Source organism: Chenopodium quinoa, unplaced genomic scaffold (genome assembly GCF_001683475.1).
Source record: "Chenopodium quinoa cultivar QQ74 unplaced genomic scaffold, ASM168347v1, whole genome shotgun sequence".
NCBI classification, from domain to species: domain Eukaryota; kingdom Viridiplantae; phylum Streptophyta; class Magnoliopsida; order Caryophyllales; family Amaranthaceae; genus Chenopodium; species Chenopodium quinoa.
The window spans coordinates 5,033,507-5,046,648 of NW_018745000.1; the positions used below are offsets into that span (position 1 = coordinate 5,033,507).

Below are 13,142 nucleotides of genomic sequence, written 5' to 3' on the forward strand. Positions count from 1 at the left end.
TTTATTATAAATTTATTAATATTAGACAATTTTTAGGAAATAATGTCGTCTCATCATAAACCGCAAGCCAAACCGCACCAAACCGCATTATTACGGTTTGGTTTGGTTTCAATACTAATATGGTTTGGTTTGGTTTGGAAAATTGACCAAATCGTATTTTGCGGTTCGGTTTGGTTTAGACTCAAACCGCACCAAACCAGACCATGTTCACCCCTACTCCTAGTGAGATAATCAACAAAGATTGTTCTGTTACAACCTACTGCTTCAATTATTAATCAATATAATTTTTATAATTATTATTGTAATTGGAATTATTGGACTATATATTTGAAATTAAACCTATTTACACAATCTAACAATCAATCCCCCAATGAATAAGATGCATCATACATAACACTGCACAACAAAAGCCAATCAAATTGAAAATCAAGTAACTACTCAAGAAAAATAATGTCATTGATAAACACTAAAATAATTTGAAAGGATTGACTTACGGAAGGGGGGAAGGATGAACAAGGAAGAGTTTAGAACCATAAAAATGAAGAGCTTGGTTAAGAGGAGGTCAAGCATCATGAGAATCTCAGCAAATAGGGTCAAAGAAAGCATCATGAATATCATATTGCGCGAAAATGAACACTTAATTATTAAGAAATATAAAATTATTGTAAAATATGTTCAATAAAAATATTCAATTTTGTTATAGTAATTGTTCATTTCTGAACAAAGGACCATGAATATGTACCTGGTCTCGAGAGTCAAGACCAACCTTAAAGGACCATGAATATGTACCTGGTCTCGAGAGTCGAGACCAACCTTCAACAACTGCTAAAAACATGTATTAGGGTTACCGAAACTGCACTTTTTCAGGTTAGGTAAGATTAGACCATTGTTGATCACCTCTAGTTTTAAAGAGGCAATTTGAGCAGGGGAAAGAGAGTGTTTCTAATGCGAGAGACTAGGGACTTAGGAAGTGAAGAGGGACATCAGTATCTGTAGCTTACAGTACTTCATTGAAAATATTTCATGCTCTAGTATACTCAGGTAATAACACAACGGTAGTTTGCAATCACACACATCACATTATGCTAAAAGGTACCACAATGCAAATGCTGATAGAAAACAAGGGATTGCACTAAACAAAATTCAACTACATATCAGAATTCAGAGCTTTTTACGAATACCAAATACAAGGACATGAAAGACAAATCCTGGAACTTAAAGACACTAGCACTCTAAAATCTTCCTCCTCTTCCCCCCCTAAAACCACCACGGCCTCCTCTTGGAGGACCTCTACCGCGGCTTGGGCCACCCCTTCCTCTAAAGCCACCACCTCTTCCTCCAAAACCACCACCACGACCACCCCTGCCTCCAAAACCACCACCACGACTACCTCCTCTTGAAGCTCCCCTGGGAAAATATAATAAAAATCAGATCAGCTTTCTCAGATATGATATTAGAACAAAACAAACCGATAAAATAAAAGATTCTAACACCAAATTATCCAATTACAACAAGTTCACAAAATGAAATAAACAGATAGTTCTGTGAGGCATCTGGACATTCAGATGTTAAGAACTGCAAACTCTTAAAAAATCACAAGAAATCAAGCATTTGCTCCAATAAATTATTACATACAGTACATTTATAGGCCCAAAATTCCTCATTTCCCTTTCACTTGTACATTGAACGAAAAACAAAGCATACTTTAGGGAACTATAAATACTGTGAATGTTCAAGACAACTCAATGCCAAATGACTAATCAAGTTGCCATCAACTCTAAACATTCAAAAATCAAACTAATAAATTATTCAATAGGGTATGTCCTATAATCTATACAGCTAAATTTGGCTCATCTAAACACACTCAAGGAGTAAATTCATATTTCGTTTCAAGATTTCAAACGCATACTACCATCCATATAACCATGATGTTCTGTCAGCAAACCTTCTGTTTCCGCTAACATGCTCTAGGGAGTAAAATCATATTTCATTTCAGGACTTTCAACGCAAACTACCATCCATATAACCACGATGTCCAGTCAGCAAACCTAATCTGTTTCCGCTACGTTTCAAGACTTTCAACACATACTACCATCCATATAACCACGATGTTCAGTCAGCAAACCTAATCTGTTTCCGCTAACATGCTCTAGGGAGTAAAATCACATTTCGTTTCAGGACTTTCAACACATACTACCATCCATACAACCAAGATGTTCAGTCGCAAACCTACAAATTGAAACAACCTGTTTCCTACCTATTTAATTATTAAAGCTAATACATATCGAAATCGAGCTATAGTATAATACAAATTGTCCAAAATCTAATTCATGCACAAATGTATAATAAAAGCAATATCCAGAATTTAACATTTATATATGAGAAATAAAAATCAACATACTTAGGCTGTGGAAGAAATCTAGCCAAAGGCAAGAGCTTTGCAGGGTCAATGTAGAATTTATCCCCAGGAGCATATGAAGTTGCAACTATTCCTTCCATCATTTTAACAGAAAAAAACTGCAACATTCAAACATTCAATCAAATCCCCAAATTAAATAAAAAAAAAGTTAAATAAAAATGACAAGAAATAAATAAAAGAAATATTACAGATTCATTAATTGGACCAAAAATTTCTTCAACTTTGCCAATCTGAGTCATATTTTGCAGGTAAATAGGAGCATTAAAGTAAGGAATTTTCTCATGCGTCAACTTTGTAACTGCTTCTCCCTCACAAGCATGAACAAAAGTCGAAATTTCTGCTCAAAACACAAAATAATCAACAAAAACTCGACAAAATTCAAATCATTTTCAACAAATCAAACAAAAAAGCAAGTAATTACAAAGACAGATAGAAGGAATACCGACGACTTCTGAAGGTGGACCTTCGTCGCGAAAACCACCACCACGACCGCCGAAACCACCACCGCGACCGCCGAAGCCGCCACGACCTCCACGACCACCGCGGTCGCCTCGACCACCGCCGCCGCGAGCGCCCCTGAAGCTACCGCCGCCTCTCGGAGGTCTCATTGTTGTTGTTGTTGTTTGATTTGAGGAGAGAGAAAACAAAAATGGAGGGGAGTGAGAGGGGCGTGAATTAGGGTTCAGGGTTTAAGAGAAGGATATAAGATGACAGAAAGGAAAGAAAAAAATTAAAGGAAAAAAAGGCTTAAACTGTACAGTTATGTTGTTTGTTGGGTTTTGACATTGTTGGGTTAGTAGGTTTTTTTATATCAATTCGTTAGGCCCAACTTTATAAATTTATGTTGTGAATGGATAATCTTCTTATTTTCCATTGTGTAAGATGGCAAAAGTGTATGATTTAGAGTTAGCGTTTTGATCAAGTCAAAGCATTATTAGAGAAAAATAAGTGTTTGTCAAGGTATTTGTTTGGGTGAAGGTAACATTTACTATACAGGTAGCTTTAATCAAACGTTAAAATTAGTAACGTTTTAAAAGTAAGCGAGTAACGTTTGTCATATTTTGGTTACCTTTTAAAACAATATGAATAAATTTTAATCTATTTTAGTATTGCAACCGCTTCTTTTTAGGGTAATTTTACCCCGCCATGTGGTCTAATCAGAGGATGACACGTGTCAGCCCCAGGATGGCCCAAAGTGGACCTATCCCTGCTTGACACGTGTCACTCCAGAAACCTGGGGAAATGGCGGCCTTAAGGCCCAAATCCCGAGAAAGACGCAATGCGGCGCAACCCACCAATGATTAGGGTTCAGAGACCTAATCGGGGGCACAAATCCCGAGGACCCTATAAATAGGGAGATTCCCCTCTTTTGGAGAGCACGTTTTACCATTTATTACAAACTGTCCCTGTGATAGAGACATATGAGTTTGGAATCCGAGCAGATACCCACCTAAATTTCCGCACCTTTTTCTCTCCCTTCAAGTTACTAACTTGTTCGTCGGAGGCGGAGCACCACCCAACCGGTGTCTCCGTTTGTTTTGCAGGTACAGGCCGCACCGGATCAGTCTTCGTGTTGTAACTCTCCCGAGGGACAAAAATACCCGAAACATTTGGCGCCGTCTGTGGGGAGAGTACCTCGAAGATGGTTCAAGAGTCTGTACCACCTCCTAACCGTCTGGGTGATGACCCGGAAGTTTTTACAGACCAGGAGGATGAAGATCCTCAGGTCGAAACCTATATAGCCGATGATGGCTCTCTGATAACCAAGCGCATCCGGCCTAGAGAGACTCTGGAGCGGGGTGCCTCCCAGGGCGGTGCAAATCGACCCCCTGGGCAGCCGGAAGGGGAAACCCATACGGCAGCTGGATCAGCACCTGTCACCCGAGACGAACTCATGAGATTCATGACAAGTTTCAAGGGTGAAATTAAAGAACTGATAACTAAGAGTCGGGCTGGCCCAAGTAGGGGTCAGACGGTCAAGAAGACCCCTCTAGAAAAGGGGAAGTCAGTCAGAGATCGGCAGCCCACTCCTCATCCAAAGGAGAAGGCAGCCGGGACCATTGATTGGTCCAAAATTCTTCTTCCTAAGAGGAATACCAACAATACCCGCCGGACCCAGCAGCCGGTGGGAAGTAAAAAATCAACTCTTGATGCCCGGGAGATCATCAACCGGAAGAGAAATCAACAGTTTTCTAAGTCGGCTTCTACGTCGAATTTCCCAGCCAGCTTCAACAATACTTCTGCAGGGAATGCACTTGCCTTGCATGAGAGTCAGACAGGCGGTAATACCGTCCACTCTGGCCCTCAAATGATCGGGACTGCACCATATGTACCTTCTCAGGTCTACGGTCAGTACCCACCTTACTATATGCAGCCGGCTTTCTTCGGAGGTCAGGCGGCATATCACAACGTCCAACCTCTGGACTGGCAGCTCCGGCTACTCAAGCTTGGTGAACAACCCTCTGCGTTCGCCAAGAATATAACCGAGGCGGCTCAGCTGTCCAAGGTTAAGAATGTGTTGGTGGGCACCTATGATGGTACCACCAACCCAGAAGACCACCTGATAGCATACACCAACCTCATGTGTTTACAGGGTTGGGACGATGCCACCTGGTGTCGATGTTTCCCGGCTACATTGAAGGGCATTGCCCAACAATGGTTTGGCAACTTGCCAGCCGGTTCAATTGACTGCTTCAAGAAGCTAGCCTCCTTGTTTTCCACCAACTTCTCCATGAACATCCCTGCTAAGAAAACGAGCCTTGATTTGAGCACCGTTAAGTAGGGTTAGAGAGAAGGGCTATGCTCATATGTCAGGCGGTTCAATCTGGTCAGAATCCAGATCCAGGGACTGTCTGACGAGGTAGCATTTACAGACTTTTTCAAAGGTCTGAGAGATGGGTCAACCTTCAAATTTGACCTCGTCAGAAAAGGGGCATTCACGCTACAGGCGGCCCTGAGGGAGGCGGAGAGCTATATTCAAGCTACCGACCTCTGCACGCCTAGTGGTCAGTCAGACTCCAAGAAGTCTGACAAACAAAAGGAAAGTCGGTCTGCTCAGCCGGCCAACAAGAAAGAAGAGAGCAAAAAGAGAAAAGAAGTCTGGGCGCGGTTAGTGATTCTGACCAGTCGTCCCAGAAAAAAAAGAGAGATTATAAGCCGTACGTCCCCATGTACGAGTTTAACAAAGACTGCAACTCCATCCTCATGGAGGTAAAGGACCGTCTGTCCATTGACAAGCCGAATCCAATGAAGAGTTCCATCCAGCCACGGAACAAAAATAAATTCTGTCAGTTCCATGAGGAGGTTGGCCATGACACCAACGACTGCTTCAGTCTTCAGCGGGCATTGGACCGTCTAGCTGACAAAGGGTTGTTGAAGTCCTACATTTCTAAGTCCCTAGCCGGGGCAAAGAAGAAGAACAAGGGTCAGTCCTCCAAGACTACCCACCAGCCTGCTAGTAGCTCGGATACTGACAAGGAGTCGGTCTACACAATAGCAGGCGGGTTCTCATGTGGTGGCCCTACCATCCGGGGCACCAAGAGCCATCTTCGAAAGATGGACAAAGAGGATAATGAACAGGCGTCTGCAAGTTCCTCCTTGCCAGACGTCCTGATCACGGAGAAGGACAGGGGCAGCGTCCGCCGTCCGCATGATGACCCGGTCGTCATTGAATGTAAGGTTGCCAACCAGCTGGTTGGACGGATCCTTATTGACACCGGCATCTCATCAGACATCATCAGCCTCCGGTGCCTGCAAAAGCTGAAATATAATGTCAGCAGCATGCATCCGGTAACCCACCCCTTGGTTGGTTTTGGGGGTGGGATGGTCTACCCAGCCGAAAGAATTGACTTACCCATTCGGCTGGGAGAGAAAGGTCAGGGACGACATATTGTCGTCAGATTCTTGGTCGTTAAAGAGTTGACCGCCTACAACATTATCCTTGGCTGGCCAACTCTCAACGAAGCCAAGGCGGTAATCATCCCGTCTCTCATGCTCATCAAGTATGAGAGGGATGACGGCTCTGTTGGTTCGTTGAATGGGGATCAGAAGACGGCTCAGGAGTGCTATCTCTCAGCCGTCAAAGATATTGTGGCCCCAGACGGCCAGGAACCAATAGACCTTGACAATGTCAAGGATGCCGACCCAGTACCAGCCCACCAGCAGCCGGGAAGAAAAGAAAGGCACCTCTGCTGGTGGAGGTAAAGAAAGAGAAAAAATAGCAATCACTGACCGGTGAACGGTCGGACGAGCTCCGTCCCCAACCGGCTGGTGAAAACATTGATCTCGCTCTGGATGACAGCCGTCCAGAGCGTACTGTAAAGGTTGGGATGGTTGCTTATGCTACTCTGGATGCAGGCTTGCACCTTCTGCTGAAAGAATTCAAAGACATTTTTGCCTTTGAAGTGGAAGAGATGCCAGGCGTCAGCCCGGATCTCGCTGTCCACAAACTCGCCGTGGACCCTGAAAAGAAGCTCATCCAGAAAAAGAAAAGAAACCACTGTGAGGAAAGAAGTCAGGCGGCAGCTGCCGAAGTCAAAAAGTTGCTAGACGCCAGGTTCATTCGGCCTTGTAGTTTCCCTGACTGGGTGTCCAATGTGGTCCTTGTTAAGAAACCGAATGGGACCTGGCGCATGTGTGTTGATTACACAGACCTCAACAAGGCGTGTCCAAAGGACAATTACCCGCTTCCAAAGATCGACAGTCTGGTCGACTCTACAGCCGGTCACGCCTTGATGAGCTTTATGGATGCCTATTCTGGCTTCCATCAGATACCCCTCTGGAAGAAAGATCAAGAGAAGACGGCCTTCGTTATTCTGTTATACTGTGATGCTGTTTGGCTTGAAAAATGCGCCTGCCACTTTCCAACGGATGATTAATACGGTCTTCATTAATCAAATTGGGAGGAATGTGGAGGCGTACATTGATGACATGATAGTCAAATCCAAGCAACAGGCGGAGCACCTTGCTAATCTCCGAGAAACGTTCAGCACCCTCAGGCGGCATAAGGTCATGTTAAACCCAAAGAAATGCGTCTTTGGTGTTGAGTCTGGGAATTTTCTCGGATTCCTGATTGATCAAAGGGGGATAGAGGCTAACCCCGAAAAGATACAGGCGGTGATTGTCATGAAGTTACCCCGTTCTGTCAAGGAAGTTCAGAGACTCACTGGTTGCCTGGCCGCCTTGGGGAGGTTCCTCAGCCGGTCAGGCGACAAAGGCCTTTACTTCTTCCAAGCAATCAGGAAGAAGACCAGGTTTGAATGGGGAGACGATGCTGAGACGGCGTTCCAGAAGTTAAAAGAACACTTGCATTCTCTACCTAGGTTGGTCAGTCCTTTTCCTAGGGAGACGTTGTACATGTATTTAGCCGTCTTAGATCGTGCTCTCAGTGCCGTTCTCCTTGCTGAGCGAGACGACGTTCAGCTCCCGGTTTACTTCATTAGCCATGTTATCAAACATGCTGAACTCCGGTACCCCATGGTTGAAAAAATTGGCCTTGCTTTGTATATGGCATTCAAAAAGCTGAAGCCTTACTTTCTAGCACATCCGGTGGTGATTTACACCGACCAACCACTCAAGCGGCCAATGTCCACCTTGGAGTCATCCGGGAGAATGTTGAAATGGGCTATTGAAATGCAAAGTCTTGAAATCACTTACGAACCAAGAAAGGCAGTGAAAGGTCAGGCGTTTGCCGACTTCATTGTTGAAATGACCCGTCCGGTGGCTCCGGATAATCTTAATCAGGTTTGGAAAGTGTATGTAGACGGGAGCTCTACAAAGAACGGTTGTGGTGTAGGTGTAATCTATGAGTCTCCTGAAGGGGACAGATATGAGTATGCACTATGGTTCAAGTTTCAGGCCTCTAATAATGAGGCGGAATATGAAGCCCTGCTAGCCGGTATCCGTATGTGTAAGGCGGCAGGGGCAATGAAAATTGACGCCTACTCTGATTCACAGTTGGTCGTTAGCCAGTATAAGGGAAAATTTGAAGCAACTCATCCGGCTATGATCAAGTATCTTCAGGCGGTCAAAGAGGAGGCTGGGTCACTTGAAGAGTTTCACTTGAATCAAGTACTAGGTCGGACAACAACCAGGCGGATGCACTGTCAAAGCTGGCATCTTCCGCCTGCCATGATACGCCTCGGTCAGTTTTCTGGGAAGTTCTTGAAAAAAGAAGCATCTATGAAGATCCCATTGGAATTCTTGACCAAAGCTCTACCTGGATGGATGGCATCCGGGCCTACCTTTCAGACGGTACACTTCCTGATTCACCACAGGAGGCAGCCGTCCTGAAAAAGCGAGCTGCAAGCTTCGAGTTGAGAAACGGAGAACTCTTCAAGGCGGGGTTTCTGAAGCCTCTATTGAAGTGTATCACCCAAGAAAAGGGGAAGGAAGTTCTCGAAGACTTGCACTCGGGATTCTGCGCCTCCCACATAGGTGGCAGGTCCCTAGCCGTCAGAGCGAGACGACATTATTTTTGGCCCACTCTTGAGGAAGACGCCAAAGAGTTGGTGAAGAAATGTGACAAGTGCCAAAAATTTGGCAAACTTATTCACCGTCTGGCTACTGATCTGACGACCATCCACAGCCCAATCCCGTTTGAAAAATGGGGCATGGACATTTTAGGTCCTTACACGCCTGCACCAGGTAGAAAGCGCTACATCTTGGTGGCTGTGGATTATTTCACCAAGTGGGTGGAGGCCGAGGCGGTTAAGAACATCAAGACCTCAGACGTAATTTCCTTCATCTGGAAGAACATTATCACCCGGTATGGGGTACCTATGTCTATGGTGTTCGATAATGGACCTCAGTTTGAGACGCCTTAGCTCAAAACTTGGTTAGGAGATTAAGGGATCTCAAGCTGTTTTGCATCAGTCGGCCGACCCCAAGAAAATGGCCAAGTTGAAGCCTTCAATAAACTGATCTCAGACGGCATTAAGAAGAAAATTGAAAGAGCCGGTGGCTTGTGGGCAGAAGAGTTAATCCATGTCCTATGGGCCATCCGAACAACAGCAAAGGGGGCAACCGGTGAAACCCCATTTCTCATGGTTTATGGTGCTGAAGCCGTCTTTCCCATTGAACATTACGAGCTGACTCTCAGAGTCATGCTATATGATGAAGAGGCAAACTGGGAAGCAATGCGCCTGGCATTGGATTCACTCCCAGAACGCAGGGGCAATGCCGCCTTGCGTCATGAGATTTACCGTCTGAGAATGACCAGAGCTTACTACAAGAAAGTACACAAGAGTCCCTTGAATGTTGACGACTTAGTGTTACGGAAAATGGAGGCAACCGGTAGGGACAATGAACTGGGAAAGCTAACTCCAAATTGGGAAGGCCCCTACCAGATTTATGAAGAAGTAAGAGACGACACCTACCGCCTGGAAACTCCAGACGGCAGGCGCCTGCCTAGAACTTGGAATGTAGATAATTTGAAAAAGTACTACTTCTGAGATTTGTAATGTTTGTAAAAAAGAAGTATATTAATGAGAAATTGCTTTTTGTTTTCAATTTTGTTTGTGTTTTGTACGCCGTCTGAAGCAATGCTCAAACGGTCGTTTGTTAAATATTCTGAGTTTGAGACTTGGAAAAGAAATTAACGTCTGTATGATGAGAGGCCAATGGCCAGATAATTAAGCTAAGCACAAAACCGCTTAGTGGCTATACAGCCGGTCTCAACCTAGACCATAGGCCAATGGCCGGATGGCTGCTTTTTCACAAATTCGTTTGTCCCAACATGGACAAAGGCGTCCGTCGACACCCCTCCAGGTGCGATCGTCGCAGAGAGAAGCCAACTTGCTTACTCTACGTACCCATGTAGACGGACACAATTGGGTGGCCGAATTGGGCCATCCATAGCCGTCTGACCAGAACAGTCTAAAGAACGACTAAGTTTACGGAACACCGGATGTCCTAAGACATCAGTCAGTAACCGACCGAAGTTCTTACTTAGGCTTTTCATTCCAAAATTGCACAGACTCTCCCATTGGGGCAAAAAGGGTCGAGCAATGGCTATACAACCGTCTTAAAAAGGAAATGAGGTCAATGGCCGGATGGTTATACAATTTTGTAAATTCATCTGCTCCAATGTGAAATATGGCGTTCGACGACACCCCTCCGGGTGCAATCATCGCAGAAAGCACTCTTATCGTTTGCTTTACGTACACATGCAGGCGGCAAAAAATTGAACGACCTCATTGGTCAACTCATAGCCGCCCGACCTGGGTAATCTAAGGAACGACCAAGTCTTCGGGAGCCGGATGACCAAAAGACATTAGCCGGTGACCGATCGAAGTTTTTTTGTTTTAAGTTGCACCAATTCTCCTGTTTGGGGCAAAAGAGTTGTGCAATGGCTATGCAATCTCTACCTAGACGGACAAACACCGTATGGTTAGTGACTGGAACGCCTGTTGGTGTACGGTTGTGCACTTGGTTTGGGGTAATCACTACTGTGATTGATTGACTTACAAACGGCATCATGCTCTTTGCAGCATCAGACGTTCCCAAGTTAATCAACCAACTCCATTTGGAACCAACCACACAGCCGTCCAGGGGAAAGGACAGTCGGCTTTAGATAAGCTAGGCGAAAAATCGCCGCATGTTTTTGATAATTTAGGCAAAAATCAGGCATACGCGCAAAAATGCAAAAAACGAAATCCAAACACAAACGCAAAATGATCAAAACCAACTCAGTCGGTGCATTCATTAAAATTCCACCCAACCAAACGGTTGTAGTGGATCAAAATGTTAACCGGACTCCGTCCGGAAGAAGAGAGAAATTGTTGATTAACCCGGCTCCTCAGCTGGTAAATACAAGAATACACGGCACGCAGGCCGGAAAAGCAAGTTTTTGGCATACTGCCGCAGATAAAAGAAATAAAAAATAAAAAAGTTGGCATACTGCCGCTGAAATCACTTCTGGCCCACAAACGGCTCCACCTGGTCCTCCTCTTCCTCATCATCTGAGGGAATCACATGCGCTTGACCAGGACCAGGTAGCTCAGGCGTGGGAAGCTCCGTGTTGGCGTTGGCCCAAACGGCGAAGGACTCAGGCTCTGGCTCACCTTTCTCTCTCAAGCACACCCGTCTTCGGCGTACCTGTGAGCTAGTGCCCAGACGCCATAATCCTTGTCTGGGTACAAGGCAGCCCAGGCGATCTTCATTCTGGCGTCGTTGTCAACATCGCTTTTAGCAACCAGGTGGTTTTTCTCTGCCTCCAGAGTTGCTGCAAAGTTTATCTGAGCCTGGGCAGCCTCCTTCTCCAGCTTCTGAACCTTGGCTTTCAAGTTGGTGTTCTCTTCAGAAACACCTTGGAGTGTGCCAAGGTCCGCCTGGGCCTTCTTGAGCGCCTCATCAGCCTTCTTGAGGCCCTCCCCCGCCTTTTTCTGGGCCTCCTCCACCTTCTTCTGAGCCGTCTCAGCGTCGCTCACCCACTGGTTGGCCGTCTTCAGATCCGCCTCCAGTTCTGGATTTTCGACGCCTGTGTCATGGTGATTGCTTTAGTTTCAAGTTCATTTACGATAGTGGAGTATAAAGCAACATTATCAGCATCTGTGGCGGACTTCTTGGCCCTTTTTACCTCTTCCCGTTTGCGGGTATAAGGACGCTTGAGCCCGTCTACCCGCAGCAGAGCCTGCAAAAGCAAATCAAGTTAGTATTGCAGGCGGAGTAAAGCACTTAGAAAAAAATTTCAAGTATCTTACCTCAGCTAGAAGGGACAGGATTCGTTCCAGACTGAACGTCTCTATCCTAGGGATAGCGTCTTTGTCCTTCCTGCTCACCGCCTCCAGCATGGCCTTAGCATGCCTCTGGACGTCTGGCCAGCGAGGAGATTGATCTGCACCATAATCAACAGGTGATGAGTGCAAAATTAAGGCAGCACCTATCTGTTGCCGACCGTCTGAGGATGACGTCTGTTGGGAGTGGGATTTCACTCGCAAAGGCCACCTTAGCTCAGGCGGGGATTCAAATGGGTTCTTACCTTCAGAGCCGGCCAAGCGAGAGCCGCTTGCAGGCGTGGTAAACCCCCCGATTGCTGATAGGGGGTTAACGAGGTCGAGGCCCAGACTGCCGCCTATCCTCTCATTTCGCCCCCTATCTGCATATGATTTTTCCCGACTGAGGCGCCAGGAGTCATGGCGGAGCTGGATTTTTTGGTCTTGTTGGGGGTGAAGGCGGATTCCTCCTTGGCCCGTTTGAGATATTTCACAAACGTCTTCCCTACCTCTCCTCCCTGTGAAAATAACCAAGTTAAAGTTAGCATCCGGAGAAAGTAAACTTTGAGGCCAACCTAAGAAAGAGTCAAGCGTTTTTTACCTTGGCCCTGACCGCGGCCGCCTGTTTTTCCGCAAGCTCCTTGCGGATGGTTGTAGAGGACCGCTTGGGTGTCTTCTCAGTTGGAAACATGTTCAAAGCTTCTTCTGCAAAAAGAAAAAAGTTGATCAATATATCATCAAGCAATTCTGATAGAAAAGTACTACAGGCGGATGTGAACTCAGGCGCATACGTTTGGTAAACATGTTTCCTAGCCCGCAGGCGGCTAAGAAACACTCGTACCTGAACCAGGCGCTCTTAGAGATGCAGTTCTTGGGGACTTTTATTGTCTCCCTGGTTGATAAGGTTGCGTCTGTGAGGCCGAAAAAGTCTGCCTCAATTATTTTGTCGAAGTCCTCATCTGGGATCCGGGGAAGACAGCACTTCCGGCCCATCAGTTCGGGCTTCTTAT

General features: G+C 45.7%; 1 protein-coding gene across 1 annotated transcript; it reads right to left on the reverse strand.

Moving 5' to 3' along the window:
- Positions 1-1,080: 1,080 nt before the first annotated feature.
- Positions 1,081-3,188, reverse strand: LOC110707530 (putative H/ACA ribonucleoprotein complex subunit 1-like protein 1). Its single transcript, XM_021885551.1, has 4 exons — positions 2,862-3,188; positions 2,608-2,756; positions 2,402-2,517; positions 1,081-1,407 (listed from the first exon to the last, which is right to left on the reverse strand). The coding sequence occupies exons 1-4, from the start codon at positions 3,025-3,027 to the stop codon at positions 1,233-1,235; spliced, it is 606 nt and encodes a 201-aa protein (XP_021741243.1). The 5' UTR covers positions 3,028-3,188; the 3' UTR covers positions 1,081-1,232.
- Positions 3,189-13,142: the final 9,954 nt, after the last annotated feature.

Coding starts and splice junctions, on each gene's coding strand:
- LOC110707530 (XM_021885551.1), bottom strand. CDS start 3,027: ATGAGACCTCCGAGAGGCGGCGGTAGCTTCAGGGGCGCTCGCGGCGGC. Junction 2,757..2,861: donor TCCACCTTCAGAAGTCGTCG/GTATTCCTTCTA, acceptor TGTTTTGAGCAG/AAATTTCGACTTTTGTTCAT. Junction 1,408..2,401: donor AGATTTCTTCCACAGCCTAA/GTATGTTGATTT, acceptor ATATTTTCCCAG/GGGAGCTTCAAGAGGAGGTA.